This window comes from Notechis scutatus, chromosome 7, assembly GCF_049901735.1.
Source record: "Notechis scutatus isolate UNSWTSFEM ecotype Mainland chromosome 7, rNotScu1.2, whole genome shotgun sequence".
Taxonomy (NCBI): Eukaryota; Metazoa; Chordata; class Lepidosauria; order Squamata; family Elapidae; genus Notechis; species Notechis scutatus.
The window spans coordinates 19,978,398-20,004,979 of NC_142015.1; the positions used below are offsets into that span (position 1 = coordinate 19,978,398).

Consider the following 26,582-nt stretch of genomic DNA (forward strand, 5'->3'; position numbering starts at 1 on the left):
AAAGCAAAAAGTTGAGATTGGAGTGTTTTTATCTTATACTGTGCTAAGAAGAATCAGAAGTCAGTGCCTTTTTTCTCTGTTTTTTTCCCTTTTCCCCTTGTATCTCACACCCCCTTTCCCCCACTCCTTTTCCTTCCCTTCCTTTGCTCTTTTTATTGTTTTCTTTGTATTTTATATAATAAAACAAAGAAAAATTTGAACCAGAAAAAAGGCAAAGGCAAAAACAGAAACGAAAAAAACCACAAAATACAATCCATGTGACCATGGGATATTGCAACCAGTTGTAAATGCAAGCAGGTGAAAGGTAAAGATTCCCCTCGCACATGCGTGCTAGTCGTTTCTGGCTCTAGGGGGCGGTGTTCATCTCCGTTAAAAAGCCGACGAGCCAGCGCTATCCGAAGACGTCTCCATGGTCATGTGGCCGGCATGACTAAACACCAAAGGTGCTGTTACCTTCCCGCCAAAGGGGTCCCTACTTTTCTATTTGCATTTTTTTTTACATGCTTTCCAACTGCTAAGTTGGCAAAAGCTGGGACAAGTAAAGGGAACTCACTCCATTACGCAGCACTAGGGATTCAAACTGCTGAACTGCTGACCTTTCTGATCGACAAGCTCAGTGTCTTAGCCACTGAGCGAGCAGGTTACCAAATGCCAAAATGCGATCATTTGATTGCAGGAGCTGGGTGGCACTGAAACTAAGAAAGCTTTTTTCAAGTCCATCATAACTTTGAACGTTCATTCAGCGACCAGTTGTTAAGTCAAGGACTTCCTGTAATAGTGACAGCCCAGTGAACAGCTGTGTGTTTTTCTTGGTTGTTTACTACTCTTGAAAGATCTTTATGTCCTGATGCAGAATGTGAATAACAGTACTGAGAATTTGGTAACATTTTTGTTTGTTTTGGATAAGCCAGGATTAAGACATATTTTGAAGACTATCATCATCAAGGGAGTTTGGAAGGTGTGATAGAAAAAAGATGGACATACATAAAAACCAGGAAAGATGCCATTTTGTCTGATTGATGATGATGATGATGATCTCTTAAATGATGCTACAAAACACGACTGTTCTAATAGATGAGGAAGGACCGCCCCCTTGTGGTTATAGCTACTGTCTGGCGCTTTTGCATAAGAAGTCAAAGTGCTCCCTCTAGTGGTTCATATTGGGAAGAATGGAGAATGATTTTATTTATTTTCTTCTTCCCAAGAGAAATTTGTTCTGTCCTACATCTATTTTCATTTAACTCCCTGCAAAAATTTTTAGGTCCACCCCATAAGAAGGAGAAGATGCCTTTATGAAGCTGGCTTGATTTAATTTTGAAAGGTCTCACGTTGGACACTCAAAACACCAACTAACATGGAACATGAGCCTGCTTCGTTTTTAAAAGATTCCTATCTCAGGGAATTGTGGAAACAGGAATGTCCTCTGATAACTTGTTTCCCTGGAAGAAGAGAGGTTTATTTTTCGTTGTAGAGATCATTTACTATAAAAGGAAGGCTTTTTTCTTCTCTTTGGTCTTCTTCTGGTTCGTTTATTTGCTCAAGAAGGGACACGGTGGCTCAGTGGCTAAGATACTGAGCTTGTCAATCAGAAATGTCAGCAGTTCAGCGGTTCGAATCCCTAGCACCGCGTAATGGAGTGAGTTCCCATTACTTGTCCCAGCTTCTGCCCACCTAGCAGTTCGAAAGCATGTAAAAATGCAAGTAGAAAAACAGGGACCCCTTTGGTGGGAAGGGAACAGTGTTTCGTGTGCCTTCGGCATTTAGTCATACCAGCCACATGACCATGGAGACATCTTTGGACAGTGCTGGCTCTTTGGCTTTGTAATGGAGAAGAGCACTGTCCCCTAGAGTTGGAAACAACTAGCACATATGTGCAAGGAGAACCTTTACCTTTAATATTGCTCAAGAGAAGAGCAGATGGAAAATCGAGTAACCTTTCACTCTATGGTTGGTTTCAGCTTTATTGTCTTGCTTCACTTGCAAGTTTGATTATTTTTTCTAAAATATCCCTCCTCCTTCACCTGCCTGCTTTTAAAATACTTTAGGACAAAATTAGCTTTGCCTTTCTAAAAGTCAGGAAATACACTCAATCCTTGTGGAATTATCGCATTGTTGACCACAATACCATTAGTGGGATAGGGGCATCATGCTAAGTCATTAACATGGTTTATAATCCTCACAGGATTCTACACAGCATATTAAACCCAAATCACAACATTGACGGATTAAATATTAGGTATGACACATGATCCCATAAAACAGGACTTTATCTTAGATTCACTGGTTCCCTTTCTTTCATCCTTCCATGTGATTTTTTTCTAGTTCCTTTTTGCTCATCTTGGTCCAAGGAAATTGCTAAAATGGTCATCCAGTTGAAAAATAGTTTTACAAAACATTTCCAAGGATTAAGCAAATAAATCCTGAAACCAACATGGTCAAAGTGGTGAAATTATTTAGGAATAGCTTTATAATGATCCTCTCTCTCTCTCCTCCCTCCCTCCCTCCCTCCCTTTCTCTCTTCCTCCCTCCCTCCCCTGTCCTCCTCCCCCACTCTCCCTCTCTCTCTTTCCCTCCTTCCCTCTCCCTCCCTCCCTCCCTCCCCTCTCTCTCTCTCCTGGCCTTTGGAACTGTGTGTGTTTGTGTGTGTGTGTGTGTGTCCTTTACTTTTAATTGTGTATGTGGTTAAGGTTTGACCAGCTGGCACTAGCATTTTGTTTATCTGATGGGTGAGCTATCAACCATAAAAGTGTATGCCAGAATTAATCAGATCATCCTTTAAGATGGCACAAAACTCTCTTGCAATTGAGCAAGATAATTAATCCTCTGGCATCTGATGAAGAAAAAAAAAGCCCAAGTAATTGAGCACAAATTGCTCAGGCAGGATTTTAAATCAAAAGGCCCTTTTTGATATGCCTTTGAGATGAAAACAACGTCATGCCATCCCAATGCATGGGTCACTTGTTCCTATCTCCCCCTGCCAGCAAAGAGGGAAAAAAATAAAGTCCTGTAGAACTCAGCATCTACAAAAAAGGAAATGAATAATACCCCGTTTCCCCCAAAATAAGACTTATCCTCAAAGTAATCCCTAGCATGTTTTTCCATGTGCACCTAATATAATCCCTACCCCCAAAACAAGCCCTACTTAAGAGCCTGAGCAGCTGGCCCGCTGCCCATTCCATCTGGTTGCTCATGGTGCAGTGGCGGTAAGGCCGGATGGTGCTGGGGCTGCCCCACACACCCCTCACCAGCTCACCTTAGGGCCCCCGCAGCCAGGACATCCATGCCCCGACATCTACTTCATGGTGGCAGCCCTACCAGGCATGTGCAGCAGGAGCTCAAATCACATTTATACTTATATTTTATAGTCTGAGAAACATACCACAGAAAATTGCTTTTGGGGTGTATCTATTCATCGTAGAAAAAGAAAAGGAAAAAAGTATATAGAGAGGCAATCTTGTGTTGTCCAAACTTTTAAATTAGAAGGACCACAACACAACTCTACAGTATGCCACATTATTGTTCCATTTACTCCAGTGTGGACTCCATCAGTAGAATCCTACTGAGATTCCAAAGAGTAGAATCTCAGATCTAATTGGGATGTTAAGTTGAGTTACTCAAGTAACTAGAACACTCTGGTTCCTCTATTTTATTAAACCAAGGGTGTTCAGCCTTGGCAACTTTAAGACATGTGGACTTCAACTCCCAGAATTCCTCAGATGGCCAAATTGCCAAGATTGGACACCCCTGATTCAAAGCTTCCATATTGGAAAGAAGTGATTGTTAACTAATGGCACTATTCTCCTTTTAGCAAACCTTAATTAAGTCCCATTCAAGATGCTTCCTGCCATTCTGAATCAGCTTCAAATTTTGCAGTAAGACACAACAAAGTTTTACTTCTTGAAACGGTGGAGAAGCCCCGGCGTCTTAGTGGAGACCACCAACATCATGTTTAGGCTGTGCAAATATTTGATTCAGAGATTTAGTTCAAATGCAATTTTATCCAAGGCATGACTCAAAATGACTTTTGGAATTGGATGAACACTTGGTATGCAGAATGGAAGCATTTGTGTTGACTGGGCTATCCAGAAGTCTTTTGTGCCTGTGCAAAACTCATTCTTTTCCAGATCTATCTGGATAATCAAACCAACATCAGGACACTGAATCTCCGTCACAGATCAGTTTGATCCAGGTTGAAATCATGAGCCACATCAAAATGATAATTCAGGTGAAGCGAGAACTCCTTCCATGCTATGCTAATACATGAGCGCAATTAAATATCACGGCAGTTTTGGCCGAAGATGTTGAAACTAGGCAGGATTGAGTCTGATTAGTTCTTGAACAAGAGACTCCAAAGCTGTAGGCTAGACTGGAAAATTGAATGTCCCAGAAGAAGGTAAGGACTTCCATCTTGCTGCCAAGAAAACTTCATGGACTTTATCATTAAGTCATCAGGAATCAACCTTGACTTCAAGGAGACTTCCTTTTTTTCTCTCAGAAAGTTGACATTTCCAATCACCCTCTGCTGTTTTCTCCTTTTACACACCATTAACTAAGGCCTTTCCCCACCAAGTGGGGGTCTCCCTCACTGATCCCTGCAGACTATGCTCCCCCTCCTATTCCAGGATTAGAATTAAAGACACAATATTAGGTCTTTTAACCAGAAGAGGGGAACAATGAGAACAAGAGAGAGAGAGGCCCTTGTTCCAACCCAAACTTCATCCACTTCTGCCTGTGGAGAATCTGGAAGCCGCTGTACCCCAGCAACCAGAAGGTGTGAGCTGGTTATGTGTTTTCTAGGTAGGCCGTAGCGACTTATGGTGACATTTTGTATTTCAGATTAGACAGCGAGCCTCAAAACACATTAAAGACTTATGTTTGGTGGTTGCTGGGGAGACAGATACTTCATCCAGCCACAGGGCTGAAGGCAACCTGCTGTATCTATGAAAACAGTCCCTCAGTGGGGCCTTAATAGTCAATTCTTTTTTTTTTTCCAGATTAAGGTTATTAAGGCAGACTCCCCTACTATCTTTATAATATCCCAGTTTTCTCACACTGGACCCCAGACCTGACAGAGAGTGAAGTCTACCCCTTCCATTATCTCTACTGGGAAAGGAACTCCTAGCTGGCTTTTGTGCTTGGTTGATTTTTTCATTATAAATATCCCACCCTCTCATAATGTGAACATGTGAATGAGTAGAAGGGGGTTGGGGGAGGATTGAAGCCCACACAGGGAGGGGGGAAAAAGGGGCCTTGGGTATTGTCAAAATCCATCATGGCAAGGCTTTTATTTCTATGGCTGAGGTACAGAAAAGGTGTCAATCATTTTGTTTATCTTTTGCTTTATCTTTACCTTGGTATTCTGGAAATCAAAGGGAGTCTCATGTCATGAATCTTAGGATGCAGACAAAAATGTGAAAAATAAGGGCAACCCAAAGGCCACTTGAAGGAACTTGAAAGGATTTTAAACATCTTGTAGAGTTCCTTGACAGTGTTTGAATGTCACAATAAGGCATAATTCTGAATTATACCATGAACATAATCAGTCCCACTTAATCATCTAATGAATGAATTCACAAATTTTGGAAGTTCCTCTTGGGATATTACGTTTTCCATCCTGTAGAACCCAAAATTCTTTGACTCTGTCAAATAAATCAAGAATTGGAAGCCAAAGCAAGCTACGACTTGTCACTGTAGCACACGTTCCTACTTATAAAATAGGTGAAACTACAGCTAAATGGTTTTTTAAAATTCAGATTTGAATGAAGTATTCACCAGAATGGAGAAATGATGTTTACCAGCACGAGGTTTGAAAATGTCTTGTGGTTTGAGCCATTTTCCCCTGACATTCTAAGGACAAAATATGGTATTTACTAGACAATATATAGTTCAATGTAGAGCAGTTCTTTAGCTTTAACCACTACTCCTGACAGCCATCACATGGGCAAGCAGACCACAGAACTGAGCACATAGTTCCTTCTTTCTCTTCTTTCTTTTCTTTGTCATGAGTAGCTGGGCTGTGAGTTAATTCTTTCAGTTGTAAACGTTTTTAAAGTTTTCCAACCCGATCTAAAATCTGCTTTCATTCTGAGAGCGTATCTGTTTTCCTCGTGTTTTGGGAAATATGCTTCAGAGATCCTGGCTGATGCTGGAGCCTCATTTCTGGAAGTGAATATGAAATCCTGCACCATCAGTGTACCAGCAGAGAGAGAGAGAGAGAGAGAGAGTCACGTAGGCTTGTAAATATTAAATTTGAAGGCAAGCTCACTGGCCAGAAGTTGTGGATAAAGAAAGAATAACAGAGTTGGAATCAATCACCTTTTCTTCAAATATGATTTTGCTAAGTGATGAGATAGAGAATAGCTGAGAAAAAAACACACCTTTAGCATTAACCACTCTTAACCTTGAAGATGCAATACTGTAGTAGCTTTCCTCAAACTGGTAGCAAACAGATGTGTTGATGGTGAAGCATCAAGGCATTGTGTGCATCTAGAAATACAGAACAGAAAAGCTAGAAATATGGACAAATCATATATAAGTCTTCTAAATCAACAGACAGAGAGGCTTGATTCTGACAGAGGAACTTCTCCAGGCTTTTCCCACAAAGCAGAAAGCTGACCTAGATCACCCTTCCTAATTTCATCAACTGTTAAGTAAGAAGCAGGGGGCACAATGGCTCAGTGGTTGGAGACACTGAGCTTATTAGCTGGAAAGGTTTGAGACCCAGAGACTGTGCCACAGGATGAGCTCCTGTTCCTTGCTCCAGCTGCTGCCCATTTAGCAGTTCCAAAGCACGCAAATGCGAGTAGATAAATAAGTACCACAGTATGAGCCACGATGGCGCAGTGGTTAGAGTGCAGTACTGCAGGCTATTTCTACTGACTGCGGTCTTCCTACAATTTGGCAGTTCGAATCTCATCAGGCTCAAGGTTGACTCAGCCTTCCATCCTTTCGAGGTGGGTAAAATGAGGACCCAGATTGTTGGGGGGCAAGATGCTGACTCTGTAAACTGCTTAAAGAAGGCTGTAAAGCTCTGCGAAGTGGCATATAAGCGTAACTGCTATTGCTATTGCTACCATTTTGGTGGCACAGTGTTCCATGCACATTTGGCATATAGCCATGCTGGCCACATGACGACGGAAATGATTTTGGACAATCCTGGCTCCCTCGTCCAAGAAACAAGAAATGAGTATCGTGCCCTAGAGTTGGTCACAACTAGATATGCAAATATTTACCTTTCTTAAGGTATGAAGCTTACTTGAAATGTTTACTCTGGTTTCTACAGTAGCACTGTAGAATCAACCACTGAATATTTGTCACCTCCATATACACATTGGTGTTTGGGGGCGTACAGAATCTCAGCCTCCCCCTTCTAATTTCCAACTTTCTCCATTCCTTAATACAGGTAGTCCTCAACTTACAACACCAACGGGGACCAGAATTTCGTTGCTAAGCAAGGTGGTTGTTAAAGTTGGCCATTTGTTTTTCTTTTTTTGCCAAGGTTGTGCAAACCACTGCAACTGTTAAGTAAGTCATGCAGACATTAAGCAAATCTGGTTTCCCGCTTGCTTGTCAGAAACCAGTTGCAAATGACAATTCTATGATCTCTTGTAAGTACATGCCGGTTACCAGGGGCCTGAATTTTGATCACCATACCATGGGGGTGCTTTGATGGTTGTTAGTGTGAGGACTGGTCATAAGTCACTTTGTTCAGTGCTGGTGTAACTTCAAACAATCACTAAACGAATGGTTGTAAGTCAAAAACTACTTATACCGCTTAGTTCATTTGTGCATGAATTTTTAAGAGCTCTAAGGCTTAAGAATTGCATTATGAGGGTTTCCAACAATTATTCCATGTTTCTTCCAAGGAGGAAAAAGAAACTTCATATGGCTGCTAATTAACAACCACAAATAATGGCAGGAGCATAGATATTAGATGGCTATGAAACTCTGACATAATGTCAGGGCTGGAACAGCTGTAGGAGACTTAAGTGGCAATACAAAGGATTAACAGATTAACATAGTTGGAAGGGACCTTGTAAATTATCTAGTCCAACCCCCCACCCAAGCAGGAGACCTTACACCATTTCTGACAGATGGTAGTCCAGTCTCTTCTTGAAAGCTTCCAGTGATGAAGCTCCCACAACTTCTGAAGACAACTTCTGTTCCATGGGTTGATTGCTCTCACTGTCAGAAAATTTCTCCTTATTTCCATAGCTGAATCTCTCCTTGATTAGTTTCCATCCATTATTCCTTGCCTGGCCTTCAGGTGCCTTGGAAAATAGCTTGACCTCCTCCTCTCTGTGGCAGTCCCTCAAATATTGGAAGGCTGCTATCATGTCTCCCCTGGTCCTTCTCTTCCCTAGACTAGCCATGCCCAATTCCTGCAACTGTTCATCAAATGTTTTAGCCTCCAATCCTCTAATCATCTTGGTTGCTCTTCTCTGCAATCTTTCTGGAGTGTCATAAAATAAGTTGGATGAAATAAGTCTTTCTCCCAGATCTAAACAAGTACATAAAAGAACTAAATCAGGGATAGTGTGAATTTTAAAATGTTCCAAAATGAAGAAATATTGAATTCTGAGAACTCCATGCTAAGTTGCATTGAAGATGATGTAGCAGAGGGCAAAAAAAAAAATTCGTATTCAGAAAGCAATGTTTCCTTTTCTTTTTACCACACAAACACACTTCTGTGATCTTTGTTTAAGATAAATATTACTTCCTGAACTCTCTAAAGGTCCAGGAGGTACTTTCAGCACTTGAAAAAAAAAATGTATATACTTCACTAAATCTTTTCTTTTCTTTTCAAAGGGTCTTTCTTAAAGATCTTAAACTTTGAAGGAGTTTGAACCCCACTGCTTCTGAATTCTTCAAGATTATTCCCTGAATACACCTCTTGACCATTTGATCCACAAATATCTTGGGAACAGGAAGGAAAACCTTTTTGGTCAAGTGATATTTAAACTTTAAAAAAAAATAGTCGGCTTTGAAAAGAAGAGAGAAACAAAGGGACTCCTTGGAGGCCAATTTTGCTCAAGTAATTCTCAACTTCAGCTGCAGCAGTGAATGAAGGTCAAGGCTCAAGTTGGATATTATGAGAAACTTTAATTTGTTTTAAACCATGATGGCTGGGCCCACCTATTAATGTTGAATCATTATTTGTAGTTTTAAAAATGTTTAGGCTCATACGTTAATGCAGAAATCAAAGGATCTATATTTTAGTTTCATAAGATGTGTGAACATCATAAGATAAGAAACTTCATAAGATGTATGTGCCTGATGATTCTTGACTCTTGACGAATGTATCTTTTCTTTTACGTACACTGAAAGCATTTGCACCAAGACAAATTCCTTGTGCGTCAAATCACACTTGGCTAATAAAGAATTCTATTCTATTCTATTCTATTCTATTCTATTCTATTCTATTCTATTCTATTCCAACAAACTCAAGACAACATAGAGAGGTAGAAACTAGAAAGGGGGAAATATTATTGAGCATATTTCTATATAACACATTAAAATTAATATGTAGATGTAAAGAACAGAGGCTGAAAGATGTTCCTATTATGTATAGTTAAATACTGCCACTATGGTTATTAGTATTGTGTATTAAAATATTAAACAATTAAATGATGGATTATATACAGAATGTAGCCAACACTTGCATGTCAACAACTTTAATTTTAATATTTAGAATGATTAATTAAATTTTGTGTGTATGATTAATGTAACTAATACTATCAATATTATCACTATCATTTGTGTACCAAAACTAACGATACCCAGATGCCACACTGTTCACGTATTCAATACTTATGTTTAAAAATAAAAATATATAAAACTAAAATAAAAGACAACATAGGGAGTGGATATTTGAACATTATCCTCTGCTCAATGTTTTCACTAGTAGGTATTTTTAATTATTTGTTACTTATTTATGTCCCACTTTTATTATTTTTATTAACAACTCAAGGCACAAACATATCTAATTCTTCCTAATCCTTCCACCTCCATTGTGAAGTGAGTTGGGCTGAGTGTGACTGGCTCAAAGTCACCCAGCTAGCTTTCATATCTAAGGTGGGACTAGAATTCACTGACTCCTAGTGATTAGCTCAGTCACCCAACCAGCTTTCATGGCTAAGGCAGAACTATAACTCATTGTCTCCTGGTGATTGGCCCAAACACCTAGCTAGCTTTCATACCTAAAGCAGGACTAGAACTGTCTCTTGTGACTGGCCCCAAATCACCCATCTGGCTTTCATACCCCATCTGGCTTTCATTGTCTCCTGGTTTCTAGCCTGGTGCCTTCACCATTAGATCCAACTGTCTAGCTACCACATACGTAATTCTGCTCCTTCATTCCAATCCTAACTTCCACCCAGAGGAGATGCTGTGATAGCAGGACAGATGCTACCTTTAATTCCTTGAAGGCAGGACCAAGGAAATAAAATGTACACCTGTACCACCTCCCCAGGTAGATAAAAGTAAAGGTTCCCCTCCTTGCACATATGTGTTAGTCATTTCCACCTCTAGGGGGAGATGCTCATCTCTGTTACAAAGCTAAAGAGCCAGCGCTGTCTGAAGACGTCTCTGTGGTCATGTGGCCGGTATGATTAAATACTGAGGGTGCACAGAACACTGCTACCTTCCCACCAAAGTGGTCCCTATTTTTCTACTTGCATTTTTTATGTGCTTTCGAATTGCTAGGTTGGCAGAAGCTGGGACAAGGTATGGGAGCTTACTCCATTATGCAGCATTAAGGATTTGATTCGCCGAACTGCCAACCTTTCTGATCGACAAGCTCAGAGTCTTAGCCACTGAGCCACCGTGCCCCTATTACCTCCCCAGGTAGATGGACACAATGTCTTCCTGGAGAGCCACATCACACAACATCTCTCATTCTTGTCCATGTTGATTGCAGCTGTACCTGCAGAGTTCCAGGTCCTGAGCCCAAGAGCACAGCTTACCAGTCAAAAGATTGACAAAAGGCAATTGAAACAGGAAACCTACAGTCTAAGGAACTATTGTCTATCATTGAAGATAATTGAAACAAGGGAGTGGAGATGCTGGGAATTCACATTAAAACCACAGCTCCAGAATTCCTTAAACTAGAGCGATGGCGTCTACTCAGCTGTTTCATGTAAAGTTCCCTATTTGACCCTGATGCTGATTACTCTGCACAGGATTGCTACACAATCCATGGGAGTGCTTAATTGCAGAATTATTGACACAGGAAATGGCTCCATTGAGAGAGAGAGTTTCCCCTCTCTTTCCTTCGTGTGTTATGCAAACGTTCTTTAAATATACAGTAAGTTAATCGGTTTTCAAGGACATCTGGAATCGTCATCTGGATTTATATAGGACTCAAGCACTTTGCAGGGTACATTTTCCTCTCGTTTTAAAATAAAGCGAGTGTCAACCCTGAAGCTGACCTGACTGAGGCCATTTTGAGGCTTCAGGGCTGCCACAACTGGAGCTAAGGGATAGGAGGGGGCAGTAGGTAAGTTGGGGTTTCTGGCCAAAACAAAATACTTTCTCTTGGGAACCAAGGACATTCCAGCAGGTGCTTGGAAGGAGGGGACTGAAGTCACCTAGCAACTGGACTGTATCCTGATTGGACTGTGTGACCGATTGTTTTGAGAAAGTGAAAAACTTCTTTTAATTAGGTGAAAACTCTGGGAATGTTTAGAGCCGGTTTTCACCAGCCCGTGCCAATATGGCATATCCAATAGTTATTCTTTTAGGAATGTACCTGCCTTGGAGTTTTGTTTGCTGTGGGGATTTACTTGGTACCGTGATAGTGAGGGTTTTTTTTGGGGGAGTTCCCCCTAAATTGTGCCTAGGACATTTTAGTACATCACATAAACTTTCTTTGCTCCTAATATTTGTTTGATTCTGCTTTTTCATTGACTGGATCCTGGACTCAGTTCCCTACAGCTGAGGGCACAGAACGAGGATCATTTCTGGATAGACAGTTGTCCAAGACTGACAGGTGTAGCAAAGGATGGAAGAGCTTTGATGAGGCTCACCAGAGAACTCCAGCATGAACTTGCTTTGGCTTTCTCATCTGGTAGCCACGATCACCCACGTTCTTCGTCCTCCCCAATGGAGCTTTTAAACTCGGCAGACACTGAAAAGTCATTTATCAAAGGTTTACTCTGAAGGGAGGCAGGTGTTTTCCCTCCTCTGAGTAATCCCAAAGGTGCGTTTTTCCAAAAGGCAACTGGACTTTCTTGTTTTATTTTTCTTTGAAAACATTATGTTTCTCATCCAAGCTTTTTCAGTTCCAATATTTGAGGGGGGTCAAGCTATTTTCCAAAGCGCGTGAAGGCCAGACAAGGAACAATGGGTGGAAACTGATCAAGGAGAGATTCAACCTGGGAATAAGGAGAAATTTTCTGACCGTGAGAACAATCAACCAATGGAACAGAAGTTGCCCTCGGAATTTGTGGGAGCTTCATCACTGGAGGCTTTCAGGAAGAGACTGGACTGCCTTCTGTCAAAAATGGTGTAGGGTCTCCTGCTTGGGCAGGGAGCTGGACTAGATGACCTACAAGGTCCCTTCCAACTCTGTTATTCCATTATTCAGTACAACCATGACCTGGATCAGTGGTCCCCAATCTTTGTGGCTTGGTAGCCCAATGGTGGGGGGGGGGGAACCGGGCTGTGCAAGCAGTGAGCTGGCATGTGCATAACTCAATTTGCGCAAACAGCAGGCCATCATGCATGTGCATGTGTGCACAGCACAACTTCTGCAAGTTGAGCTGCACATGTGCGTCCATGCACACTGTCTCGCCACTCACACAAGTTGAGCTGCCTGTTCATGCCAGCCCACCATTCATGTGGCCTGGTTGCGAATAGGCTGTGACCCAGGATGGGGGACCCCTGACCTGGATGACTGAGAATCTCCATAGATATTTACTCTGGGTGATTTTTGCATCTCTGCAAACATGTCAACAGAAAATTCGCCCAAGATGTAGACAAATAACAACTTTAATTTTGATATGTACTCAATTCAGGGACTCTTTCCCCTGAAAACATACTTAAATCTAGGCTGACAAACAGAGCTCTCCCCTCTTAAGAATCCATGAACACCTCCTTAAACCCTTAGCTGGGTGCATATACCTGTGTTTCCCCGAAAATAAGATCGTGTCTTATAATTTTTTTGGCCACCAAAAAAGGCACCAGGTCTTATTTTCGGGGGATGTCACCCACTGACTTAACCTCACTTGTGTGCATCGCCCCCGGCCTCCTTTTCGCTGTCAGAGGTCTTCCTTCTAGGAACTACTATTTCTGTGGCTAGCAAGGCTTTCCCTGAAGGCCTCTGCAGCCAATAACAGAGCTCCAGATCGATCCAGAGCTTTGTTATCAGCTACAGAGGCCTTCAGGAAAGTGTTACCTGGCTTGCCGGCTGCAGAAGAAATGGGCCAGCAAGGCAGGTGTCTGGGTGGTGTGAAGCCTGGCTACAACTGTCCAAAGGTAAATAGTAGGGCAGCTCCAACCCCCCCACCATCCCCACCCTAGCTTAATTTTTACCCATGCACTCTGGAGTGGGTGGAATCTTAATTAGGCTAATTTTGGGGGGTTGGGCTTATATTGGGCGCACATGTAAAAATCAAGCTAGGGCTTACTTTCAGGATAAGTCATATTTTTGGGGAAACAGGGTATATATAGCTGATCTAGATCCATCCGACATAAAAGAATGAAAACTATCCCAATGATCTAAATGAGTAATAGCATCCTAGATGGTTAACCAAACAGCAATAAACTTCTTCCAAGCCAGCTGAACAGCAAAATGATTGAGTCGGGTTCTGTCATCTCTTCAGACACAAGTGACTTGAGCCAACTGCATCAATTTTGGAATGCAATCAAACCTTCTTCACTTGGTAGTTCTAAGATTCCAGGAATACTGTCAAGTTTCAAGGACAAATACATGATGTACAGAATAAAAAGCAAAAACAGGGATGAATTTTCATTCGCTGCTCACTGGAATGGTTTTGTTGGGAAGGGAAAAACAGAGAGGACATATCTTGGAATGCCCATATAAGTACATTGGGAGCACCAAAACTTCCTGTAAATTAAAACAAAACATGCAGAAAGCAAAATTACATCTATCCAGGAATGTAGCTCAAGTCTTATCCTATTCTCCAGATTATTAACATTCAGGAGGTTATTTCTTTTCATTCTCAACTCCTTTGCAATTCTTCCAGGTTCTCAAACCGATACTATTTTATTGTGCAGAAACAACTCAGGAACATCTTTGACAGGAGTCACTGATCTCTACCAGAATTCTTTCTATCTATTGGTCCTTCATCAACAGATCCTGGATCAGACCAACAGCAATGAATCGTATGAGATCATGTCTAGGAGGTTTCTCTGTGCCTCACAATATGAATTAATGCATTGTAGTACTAGCTCTTTCAGCAGCTCCATAGATGGAAGTCATTACTGACGTTGTTTGGGGTGCCTCCATCGGGGAATCGGGGATCAAAAACTCCATCAGGATGTCCATGAGGGAATAAATGACATGCCTGAAAAGAAAGAAGGATTTTGAATCAATGTGTTGTAGTCCGCTGGCAGCCTGCGGAGCTGGCAGCCGAGTCAAACAGTGAGGAGGAACATAGTCCAGTCCGCAAATATGGGGAGGACTTGGACGAGGGTTCTGCATCTGATACAGAGATGGAGCCAGGGCCATCTGGGAGTTATGCGCTGACTCCGGAGCCTCCAGAATTTGACAGCATTGAGGCAGAGGAACAGGAGGAGCCTGCTCCCAGTGCGCGCATGCGCAGAGCTGCCAGAAGGCAAGAACAGTTAAGACAAAAGGGGCAATTTGGGAATAAGGCTTGGAGGTGATTGGCCCTCCCATAAGACATAAAGGAGCAAAGGGACAGGAACCTTTGCAGGAAGCAACTTTGTTCGTACTGGTCGGTTTGAAACCTGAAGCTCTGTGTTGAATTGGAAATTTAGTCGTTGGCAGCATTTCAAGGAAGATAAAGGTGTTTGCTTATCAGACTTATCTTGAAGGACTTTGGCAGACTTCCATGGGACTAATTACAAACTGTTTGAAACTCATTACGGGCTGTGAATGACTATAATTCACAGCCGTTGAAATAAAGAAAAAAGGGTTTTGGAACTAACATGTGTTTGTTAGTGTCTCAATAAGCCTTGGTCAGAACATAATGGGACAGCGGATTCCAAGTATGAATAGCCAAGGTGATGAACACTCTAGCATTAGAAATGGCTTAACGGTGCGGTTTGTTGAATAGTAAAGTCAAGACATCATGAGATAAACCCACATAGTTTTCTTGGCAACAATATGGAAGTTGCCTCTTGTCTTCTTCTACAACACTGAGGTGGTTTCCTATCCGGGAACTAAATCCAAGGAATAAATAGATCTCAACCCGCTTTGCTTTTTTAAGATCGGCCAAAGCCTGCTAGATACTGCCAACTGTTTATATGAGCACCCGCTAATCTCATGCACAACGAGATGTTAGGATTTTAACACATCATATTAACAGCCAGCATCAAGCTGGGGAGTGATATTTTATAGTGTCATTTTATTTAGACTGAGCAGAATCATTACAGGAAAAGAACTTACGCAATGGGAGAAAAAATATGAAATGGCTTAAACAGAAAGTCCTCCCTCTGTAGGTCCTGCCTATCCTACTAAACCTAGGATTCAATTTTATCTTTCAAGATCCTGTGCTAGAGGTAGGCCTCACCTTCTGACAGTTTGGCAACTGGTAGAAATTAGGATGGCACTGAAAAAAGTGACCCAGGATGGGTCCTTGCCCTTATAACCATCAAAGCTTCCCGAAGGTAACATGATCAAAAAAGATCAGATACTTGGCAACTGGCATGGATTTACAAGGGTTGCAGCACCCCAGGGTCATGTATTTGACCCATTTTCCAAAGCACCAGAAATCAAGATAAGAACCAATGGATGGAAACTAATCAAAGAGAGAAGCAACTAAAACTATAAATTTCCCAATTTGTGAGAACACTCAACCAGTGGAATGGCTTGCTTCCAGAGATTATAGGTGCCCCATCACTGGTTGCTTTCAAGAAGAGTCTGGACAGCTATTTATCTGAAATGGTATAGATTCTCCTGCTCGAGCAGAGGGTTGGGGTCTTCAAACTTAGCAGCTTTAAGACTTGTGGACTTCAACTCCCAGAATTCCTCCTCCAGTCATGTTAGCTCAGGAATTCTGGGAGTTGAAGTCCACAAGTCTTAAACTTGCCAAGTTTGAAGACCCTTGTATAGATGATAGATAGATGATAGATACATACCTACATAGATAGATGATCGATTGATTGATTGATAGACAGGTAAATAGGTAGATAGGTACGGAGAGAGAGAGAGAGAGAGAGAGAGAGAGAGAGAGAGAGAGAGAGATGATAGATAGGTGATATAGGTGATAGAGCAGGGGTCTTCAAACTTGGCAGCTTTAAGACTTGTGGACTTCAACTCCCAGAATTCCTCCTCCAGTCATGTTAGCTCAGGAATTCTGGGAGTTGAAGTCAACAAGTCTTAAACTTGCCAAGTTTGAAGACTCTTGGACTACATAACTCCTAAGGCCCTTTCCAACTCTGCTATTCTATGTTATGTGTTCATGGCATTCACAAGCTTCCCAGTTGGGTTCCAACAAGCAAAGTCAATGAGGGAAGCCAAATTTGTTTAATGACTGAAGTAAAAAAGTGGGAAACCTCTCACTTGGCGACCACATGGCTTACTGATGACAGTTCTGGCCCCAATTGAGGTCTTAAATTGAGGACTACTTGTATTTTATTTGATGGCTCTGCCCAGTGTAAATATTGATTCATTTTCCTATCTTGGTATCATACGGCGAAAGTTACCTGTTGATGTTTGAATGCTGCATGGATTCTAAGACAAGGCTCCAGCTTTGTTGACATTTATTGACACCTAGGAATTCTTGGAGTGTGTCTGTGGGAATCAAAAGACTAGTATGAATTCACAAGAAAAACATGGTAGCAGTATAATACAATACAGGGCACCCCAAAGGTGCTTCTTCAAGAGGCAACTGGACTTTCTTGTTTTTCTTTGAGAACAAGAGGAGAACAAACCCATCAGGACAAGATTCAGCAATCGACCTGCATGCAAGAGACAAAGTCCACTCTTTTGAAGATAGCAAAGTCCATATTTTGGACAGTGTGGACCGCTGGTTTGAAAGAGGGGTCAAAGAGGCCATCCATGTCAACACTGAACAGCCATCTCTCTCAACAGAGGGGGAGGGATACAACATAATCTATCTCCTTTCTGCAGTTCCAAGAAGGCTCCTCACCCATTTATACTACTGTGACCCTGAATAAACCTCCAAGTGGCCTTAATGATTCTCTAAAAAGGATGCAAATGTCCAGCTGTCTGCAAGAGTATAAATCCTTCCATTCCCCACCATCCAGTCAGAGCTGAAAAAGCTTCTTGGATGAGAAATAAAACATCTTCGAAGAGAAACTAGGAAGTCCAGTTGCCTCTTGAAAAAGGACCTTTGGGACAACCATGACCTGGACGACTGAGAATCTCCATAGACTTCACAGAGCATATTTAGGGAAATATCTGTTTTGACATTCATGATTAATTCTGCTTTCTTCCAGAGAAGAGCCCATGTTATGGAACAAGCCGTTCTTTTGCTTATTTAGGGTTTTAGGAAGATATTCAAAACATATTTTTTCACCAGGCCTTTTAATGTTTTGGAACATTGATGTTTTATGTCTGTTTCTTGTGATTTTCCTTTTTATGTTTTTTTTTTAAAAGTGTGCTGTGAACGGTATGTCTTTTCAACGTACAAATAAATAAAATGTTTTTTTTTTTAAATGTTTAGAGATGTAGAAATGGACAGGACACCTTCTGTCAGGGAGTATACAGATTTCAAACCAACAGCCTCATTTGATGGGCATGATTATGGTTTATTATTATTAGCATGCTGGATTAGAAAAAATGATGGGGATGAGACATAGCCAAGAAAGAGGCCCATTTGGGAGAAAATTTTGCATGTTCATGGTTTTCTATCATTTTGTTCAGCTCTATTTCTATTATAAGTTAAGGTGTGTTAGCTCTTGGGAATTACCCAAACCAGGAGAGACTGTAGAAGACTAGCATTGAATTGTACTGATACTCTCTGATAAAAGAGAATATTTACAGCTCAGGTTTGAACTGTGGGGTCCTTGGTGCTTTCCTGAGTTTGGTGGCTTTTTTGAAGACATTTTATGACCTATTTAGGTAACATCATCAGTGCTAGTGAGGTAGCTCTATTATGGTGGTTTTTCAAGAGGCAACTGGACTTTCTGGTTTTTCTTTGAAGATGTTTCACTTCTCGTCCAAGAATACTCCTCCTCCTCCTCTTCCTATTTCTACTACTACTACCTGGACGACTGAGAATCTCCACGGACACATAGCTCTATTATGTTTTATTTTCCCTGATTATCTTGTAGGTCCAATTATTTTTTTCCTCCCCCTCCCCAATGACTCAGGGAAAAGCCAGATTGTGTCTCTTCTTAAAGCTACCACCTTTCCCAAGGATCAGGGAATGACTTTTAGGATTGTCCCACCAGGCCATTCCCATGACGCTCTACAAGGAGGAAAACCCCTTATGTCTGGCCTTCACCCACCAGGCAGTATTGCCATGAGAATCTTCAGGGCCCGTTCCTTAGTCTCAGCCTTCTGCTCTTCCGTCCTAAGTGGTTTGGGCACCCCAGGTAAGACTCCGCCAGGCCAAATGGATTCCTGGAGCAGCCGAAGATACTGCACCCAGTACTGGGTGCAGGTCAAGTTGTCTACTTGGACTTCAACCCACCTGTAGGGGAAAAAATACAAATAAGAGAAGGGAATTGTAGGAACAAGTGTTGTTCCTTTCAGGTACTTGAGTCCAAACTTGTAGAACAATTCTTTTGGTACTACTGCTGCTTGGAACTCACATGAACATACTAAACACACACATACACACTCACACCCTGGAAGCTTCAAAGCACCTGAAAGCAGAACAAGAACCAATGAATCAAGGGGAGTGACAACCATAAAGGTTTCAAAGAGCAGGCAGCAGTGTGGAATCGAAAGTACGTTCCATTCATATTTTCTTCAGAGACTGATTAGATGACTGAAGTTTCTCCCCTGCAAAAATCTAATTGGAGAGCATGATTGATGACTCTTGGCTATGGATGTGTTTCGTTGGATGATACACTCAGAGGGGTTGTGGGAAAAGCAGGATCAAGGGTGACAGTGAATTATGTATCTCAGGCTAATGCTGGCATGTTAACTTCTAATAAATCCTTTTAGGTTTTGGGAGCGTTGCTCTAGGCTCATGATTTAATTGGAGTAACTGCCAGAATCCTGACAGAGAGAACCAATTCCTGAACAATCAATGGAACACTTCCCTCCAGAAGTTGTGGATGCTCCAATAATAGTGGTGGTTTTTAAGAAGAGGTTGGACAACCATTTGTCTGAAATGTTATAAGGTCTCCTGCTCAAGCCGACAGTTGGACTAGAAGATCTCCAAGGTCCCTTCCAATTCTGTTATTCTGTTAACATGTCTCTTCCTGATGCATTAAGTTAGAACAGTTGCCTCTATATAGCAGACACATCGCAGACAATAAACAAACCCAAAAGAAGAATACAAATGACCCAGACATAGGAGGACTGACTTTGGAGGTGCTTGAGAAAGTATTTTCGGAACAACCAGGCGAGCAAAAATACACCAATTGTGTCTATAAAAAGAGAAGCAAGCCCCCACGCTCCCTTGAGTCGTGTCTCGTCCATCAAATCAGAACATGACCACACTGGATCGGAGCAATTTTAAAACCAGATGGCCATGAAATAAAAACAAAGGGCAGAAAAGCAGAATTTTAAACTTCTAGTGGCATGCCGTTAATTGATCAATCAAATTTGATACGCCAAATCTACCCAAACTTAATGACATGCTGACAATGGCTCACTAAAGTATTTATAATGCGAATAGTTAAAGCATGGGCCATAAATAAACAAAATCATAAATCCTAAGTATAATAGCAATAGTAATAGCACTTTGACTTATATACCACTTCACAGTGCTTTTACAGCCGGTTTACAGAGTCAGCCTCTTGCCCCCAACAATCTGGGTCCTCATTTTACCCATCTCTGAACGATGGAAGGCTGAGTTAACCTTGAGCTGGTCAGGATCAAATTCCTGGCTGTGGGCAATGAGTTAGTCTGCAATACTGCATTCATTCCCTCCCTCCCTCCCTCCCTCCCTTCCTTAGCACTTAGCAATAGCACTTACTTATATACCGGCTTTATAGTTCTTTTACAGCCCTCTCTAAGCAGTTTACAAAGTCAGCCTCTTGCCCCCAACAATCTGGGTCCTCATTTTACCCATCTCGGAATGATGGAAGGCTGAGTCAACCTTGGGCTGGTCAGGATCAAACTTCTGGCTGTGGGCAATGAGTTAGTCTGCAATACTGCATTTCCTTCCTTCCTCCCTCCCTCCTTCCTTCCTTCCTTCCTTCCTTATATACCGCTTCACAGTGATTTTACAGCCCTCTCTAAGCAGTTTACAAAGTCAGCCTCTTGCCCCCAACAATCTGGGTCCTCATTTTACCAACCTCAGAAGGATGGAAGGCAGAGTCAGCTTTGAGCCTGATTGTAGGCAGTCGGCAGTCAGTCAGCAGAAGTAGCCTGCAGTACTGCACTCCAACCACTGTGCCACCGTGGCTCTCTCTCTCCGTACCTATCTACCTATTTACCTGTCTATCAATCAATCAATCTATCAACTTCCCTTTCCTTTACATTTATTTTATTTAAGCAGGAAAGTCCACATACGGCATCCCTCCGTGCTAATTTCCCCCAATATTAATTCCTGCCTTTTGACTCTGGCTGGAAAAATTGGGAGATAGCAGCCCCTGCCCAGAGTAATAAAATGAAGCTGTACTGAGTTGCTAAGTGTTTTTCAAGGGAGACAAATACAAGCACTCCCCAAATTAAGCAGCCTATAAATCAGTATATATGAAGGACGTTGAACTTTTCAAGAGAGCCAGCCAAGACTTGCAGAGAACTGCCCAATATTTTTACGTGAATTGTTCCTGTCTTCTGCCCTGTAGAAGTTTACAATGGTATAAACCATGAACATTGTGTCCCATACCCTGGCTGCAAGACAGGGCATTGGAGTGTTTGTTTAGCACATCTTCAACCTTTCGTGATCCCAAAAGTGGAGGAAGAAACCACCGGGATGGCTTTGCCAGCTTCTATCTGGAAGAAAGGACGCAAGCCTTACCCCCTGAATCCACTTTTTCCTTTGCTTAAAAGGAATCCAGGGCCAAAAGCAACTGACTTTATATCTAGAGTAATTGTCTCAAAGGTGCTTTTTTTTTCAACAGGCAAACTGGACTTTCTGGTTTTTCTTTTGAAGACGTTTCGCTTCTCACCCAAGAAGCTTCTTCAGCTCAGTATTTTTCAGCTCAATTCTTCAAGAGCCGAGGAAGCTTCTTGGATGAGAAGCGAAACGTCTTCAAAAGAAAAACCAGAAAGTCCAGTTTGCCTCTTGAAAAAAAAGCATCTTTGGGACAACCATGATCTGAGAATCTCCACAGACATCGAGAGTAATCCTTGCAAAGCAGGATAATGGGACAGGTATGGAATCGTGGAACTGAACCCAGCCCTCCATAAGGTTCCCTGGCCACGGAATTGGCAATAAGTTGGTGTGAGGTATTCAATAAGAGGAGGAGGTTCCCTATCTTAGATCACCTTTGATTTGATTCGTAAGGCTCTAATGGAGCAAACCCACCATATCAGAATGACAATAAACTCCTGGCACCTAACTTGTCCTCCATTAAGAAGAATTGAACTCCGTGGTCAATCAGCAACCTTTTGTCAACTCGTAAAGCATTCCTATGCCTGTTTTAGAGTTGCCATAAACAAAGGGGGGGGGAGAGGAGGAGAGTTGCCAGAGTTGGCTTCATACAGGTTAATGCCGGACATGTTGCTCCTAATAAATCTTTCGGTTGCTTTTGAAGCTTGGCTCCAGGTTCACAATTTAATTAGGGCAATCACCGGAATCCTGACACCCTTCCTCTTCTGCACAGCTCCTTCTAATAACGCTGCCCAATTTTGGAAGCATGTCCTTGACTTTCAACAGTTCATTTAGTGACCGAAGTTGCAACAGCACTGAAAAAAGTGACTTACGGCCATTTTTCACACTTATGACTGTTGCAGCATTCCCCCATGGTAATGTGATTAAAATTCAGAGATTCGGCAACTGACTCATATTTATGACGTGTGTAGCGTTCTGGGGTGTGGGGAGTTCCTGTGAACATCTTTTGTAACCTTCTGTTGTGGCTCCGAGTCCTGAGTCTGCATTCTTGGAGGAAGAGGACTCGGAAGATGAGGAGGTGGAATTGGGAATGCCTTCCTCCCCAGGACCTTCCTCTTCGGCAATGCCTTCCTCCCTGATTATGCCTCAGGTTTCGGCAGATAACCGAGAGGGGCAGCCTGAGGCTAATCAGGAGGAGGAGGAGGGCATATCGGAGCAGCCTTTGACAGAGAATCAAGCGGACGAATGCTGGCTTGATGCTAGGCAGTGTCGCAGGAAAAAGTGTGAGCTGCAACGCAGGAGACGTGGACGAATCAGAGACTGAGCTGAGTTAGTGACACACCCCACAGGGAATAAAAGTGGGTGTGTTTGCTCTGGGAACTCCGTACGGGACAAAGTGTGAATTTTTCTGTGGAGCTTCGCTGTATCCTGTTTCTTGAAAGCTTTCGTGATTAATGTTTCTGTTATCTTGTCGGACTTGGCAAGCAGCGTGTGTGATACTGCCAAGAACATTGCCGGCTCAAAGGAATAAACTCTGTAAATACTGAATCTTCTTGCCTGCTTGTATTTGGTCGGAGTTTGGACTTCTCATCTTCTTTGTAAAGGTGAGACATAACACCTTCTGGCAAGCAAAACCAATAGGGAAGCCAGATTCATTTAATGGAATAGAATTTTTTTATTGGCGAAGTGTGATTGTAAACACAAGGAATTTGTCTTTGGTGCATAAGCTCTCACTGTACATTAAAAAAAAATTCATCAAGAATCATAAGATACAACACTTAGTGATAGTCATAGGTTACTAATATGCAATCAAAACTTACTAGGAAACAAATAAAACAATATAAATTGTAAAGATACAAGCAAGCTACATAATTATAAGTGGAAAGAGGTAGGTAATAGGAAGGATGAGAGGAATAATAGTAATACAGTAACAAAGTAAGTGTTAGTAACTAAGTTAGTAACGAAGTTGACAGTGTTGTGGGAATTAGTTGTTTAACAGAGTGACGGCCTTCAGGAAAAACCAAGTTACTAATGTAATAATGGCAGTGATTCACTTAACTGGGACAAGAAAGGTCATAAAATGGAACAAAATTCACTTAACCAAGGTTTCGCTTGGCCACAGAAATGTTGGGGTTCCATTGAGGGCCACCCATAGAGGGAAAATGTCCATCATGGTGTTCTGTCACCTTGTCACAAGAGATGTATGGGAACTGTGGGTTTGGGTCTACGATGACATAATTCAAAATGTGTAGAAGAGCCCCCAACTTTTCCATTCCAAATCCACGTTTTTGGCAATAATTTCATTGTTTCTACTTCACCGTGTGAGCCACAGTGACTTTCTCACCCATCCTCGGCTCTCTGAGGTTTTGTTGGCTACTGTTCCACAGAACACAAACTTCATAGAAAGGAATCAAATGTATCATAAGCAAACTTAAAACTTAAAAGAGCCCAAGACCGATGGAAAATTTCTGCTCATTACACTTTCTCGCACATATTTAGCAAACTCCAAGTGCGTACAAGGGCAAGGAAAAAAAACAGCACCTATTTAGTCATAACTCTGTCATCTTACAAAGATTTTTAGAAGTTTACAATGTTTGATAGCTATGGAAAAAGCTTTTAGACCCCTTGGATTATGTCTATCAGTGCAACATTCCTTAATCTCCTACTTGAAGGATACTGTAACTTGGTTTGTATTTTAACACACCGTACCTTGATTAGTTTAGGGGTTTTATTTTTAAAAAAATTTGCATACATGTCTACGTCTTGAAGACTTTTATCATGGGTCAAGGAATGTTTCCAATAAATTAAAGGACCACTCATTAATCTGGTCCAGATCACAAGTTCTGCAAAATGGAAAGACTTCAAGTGCTTCAACGAACCTCTAAAAAGGATGCAAATGACCAGCTGTCTGCAAGGAATATAAATCCTTCCATTCCCCACTAACCTGTCAGAGGTGTAGAAGCTTCTTGGATGAGAAGCGAAACATCTTCAAAGAAAACAACAAGAAAGTCCAGTTGCTTCCAGAAAAAGCACCATTGGGACAACCATGACCTGGATGATGGAGAATCTCTACAGACTTTTAACTATACAATTTGGGATGAACACCCTTGGAATGGTGTGGGAGTAGGAACAGATTCCCAGAAAAAAATTGCAGACTAAAGGAACCAGGAGCACTAACTCAGGTGACCCTGAGGACACAGATCAACCTCCAAGTGGCCTCAAAGACCCTCTAAAAGGATGCAAATGACCAGCTGTCTACAAGGAATATAAATCCTTCCATTCAGTCAGAGCTGAAGAAGCTTCTTGGATGAGAAGCAAAACTTCTTCAAAAAGAAAAAAACAAGAATGTCCAGTTGCCTCCTGAAAAAAGCACCTTTGGGACAACCAGTCTTAACTCTAGTTAGCCAGAGAGATGAACAGTGGCTTTGTCTTTTTTTTTTTTTTAAAGTAAAAATAAAAGAAGATTTCACAGATCACTGCAAGTTCATTCTTCCACATCAGAGGCCCATTAACTTTGCAGACTAATTCACTTCAAAGAGACTGTACGTTTGCAGATTCCGTTGCTACAAATCAACCGAGAGGAAGCGATAAATCCGCTTGCTGCAATGGGATATCCAATGTTTTCAGGACTTTGCACAAGGAGGCCACTGCTTTTGAAAAAAAAACAACTTGGGTTTTAAAAACCCAGGGATTTCAATTAGAATTCAGAGTAACAGAGTAGAAAGGGACCTTAGAGGTCTTGGTAGGCCTTCTGGACAAATGGCTGATCAGTCTTTTCTTGAAAACCTCCAGTGAAGGAACTTTGTATCGGGGTCACCCACCTTTTGGACCTCAGGGACCACCAAACTCATAATTTTAAATCCCGCAGACCAGAGACCCTGGGAAAATCCCAAATAAAGTCTGCAGGAAAATTCCCCATCCTGTTTTCCTACCGATCGACCGTTCTTTATTTGGGATCGTAGGATACCATCTCCAGCTCCATTCTCAGGGGAGAGAGAGAGAGACTTTTGGCTTCATGCAAGGAAAGCAGCAGAAGCAGCAGAAGTCTTTCTTTCTCTCCCCCAAACTCCGCCCGAAATGAGTCTTTGTGAGATTTGTCACGCTGGCACAGCCTCTTGGAGCAGGAGGCCTTGCAGGGTCCCAAAGACTCATTTCTGGCAGAGTCTGGGGGAGAGAAAGGAAGACTTTTGCTGCTTTCCTTATGTACAGCCAAAAGCAGCAGAAGAAAGACGTGAAAAGCAGCCTGGTAGCCAGGCCAGGTGCGTGGGGCGAATGGAGCAAATCCCCCCCCTCACCCTCCCCTCACTACCTCGTGTTATTCGCAATGCAAGTGACGCAAGCCTTGTGTTCCCATGGGCCATGTGGGTGGCACAGCTTTATGTTCCTGCGCAGCCTGGATTAATTGTTTTGGGGTGACATTTCTCTGTGGACCACCAGTGGTCCCCGGCCCACTGCTTTGGAGAATAGTCTGACCTCCACCTCCTTGTGACAGCTCTTCAAATACTGGAAGGCTGTTATCTCGTCACTTGTGGTCCTTCTCTTTGTTAGACCAGACATACCCAGTTCATCATGTTTTAGCCTCCTTCAAAATTTAAACAATGCCTTTAAAACAACAAACGAACCAAAGCCTGCAATGAACTTTTAACGAGCAATGCACGCATACTATTCTAGCAGTGTTTATTTTACATTTAATTGATTTATCTGTTATGAAAAGGAGCATCACACAAATAGGTCAGCTGGCTTGAAGGATTTCCCTTCCTTTTCCCCCCACCATGAAATGCAGACAGCCCACTCATTATCCAGCTCTCTTGCATCTGGGCTGAACAAGGGGAGAGCCAACAGGCCTGTTTTGGAAATGAGATATGCCAACTCCCTACAGAAATGGTTTAAGGGGAGGCCAGCAGATAAACCTCATCAATTGTTTACATGTGGGGCTACTCATCTGTCTTAAATAAAGCTCTTCCTTTTTACTATAGTTTCACAACCCAGAAGCATCTCTGGCCATTGATTGCTTGCGCATCTGCCAACGTGACGCAGGCTGTCTGTAATACCACGTAACCCTGAAGAAGGGAGCCAAGGCAGATGTTCTTGTACACAGTGCAGAGAAGACCTCCCTGCCCAGAACATGAGAACTTCTGGAATGAAGGCAGAAAAGTTTTGGCCATGACAATGGACAGGTTACAGCTAGCATTACACAGGAGCCAGCCTGACCCGGAGGAACTTCAGCATTGACGTCCTTGGCTTATGGTCCCTGGGAGATGCAGCTGGAGATGCCAACAGTATAGGAAT

General features: G+C 42.1%; 1 protein-coding gene across 2 annotated transcripts in view; it reads right to left on the reverse strand.

The window, feature by feature from the left end:
• Positions 1–12,974: 12,974 nt before the first annotated feature.
• The window catches only part of SNX19 (sorting nexin 19), a 40,041-nt gene continuing 26,433 nt past the window's right edge, over positions 12,975–26,582 (reverse strand). Inside the window, exons 9-11 of one of the 2 annotated variants that reach the window (XM_026678599.2) lie at positions 18,625–18,809; positions 16,855–16,942; positions 12,975–14,528 (exon numbers count right to left, since the gene is read on the reverse strand). In XM_026678599.2, coding sequence (XP_026534384.2) covers positions 14,393–14,528; positions 16,855–16,942; positions 18,625–18,809 — 409 coding nt within the window. In that variant the 3' untranslated portion in view covers positions 12,975–14,392. Of the gene's footprint in view, positions 14,529–16,854; positions 16,943–18,624; positions 18,810–22,633; positions 24,944–26,582 lie in introns of those variants that run through there. The other variant, XM_087970091.1, reaches the window with a different exon arrangement.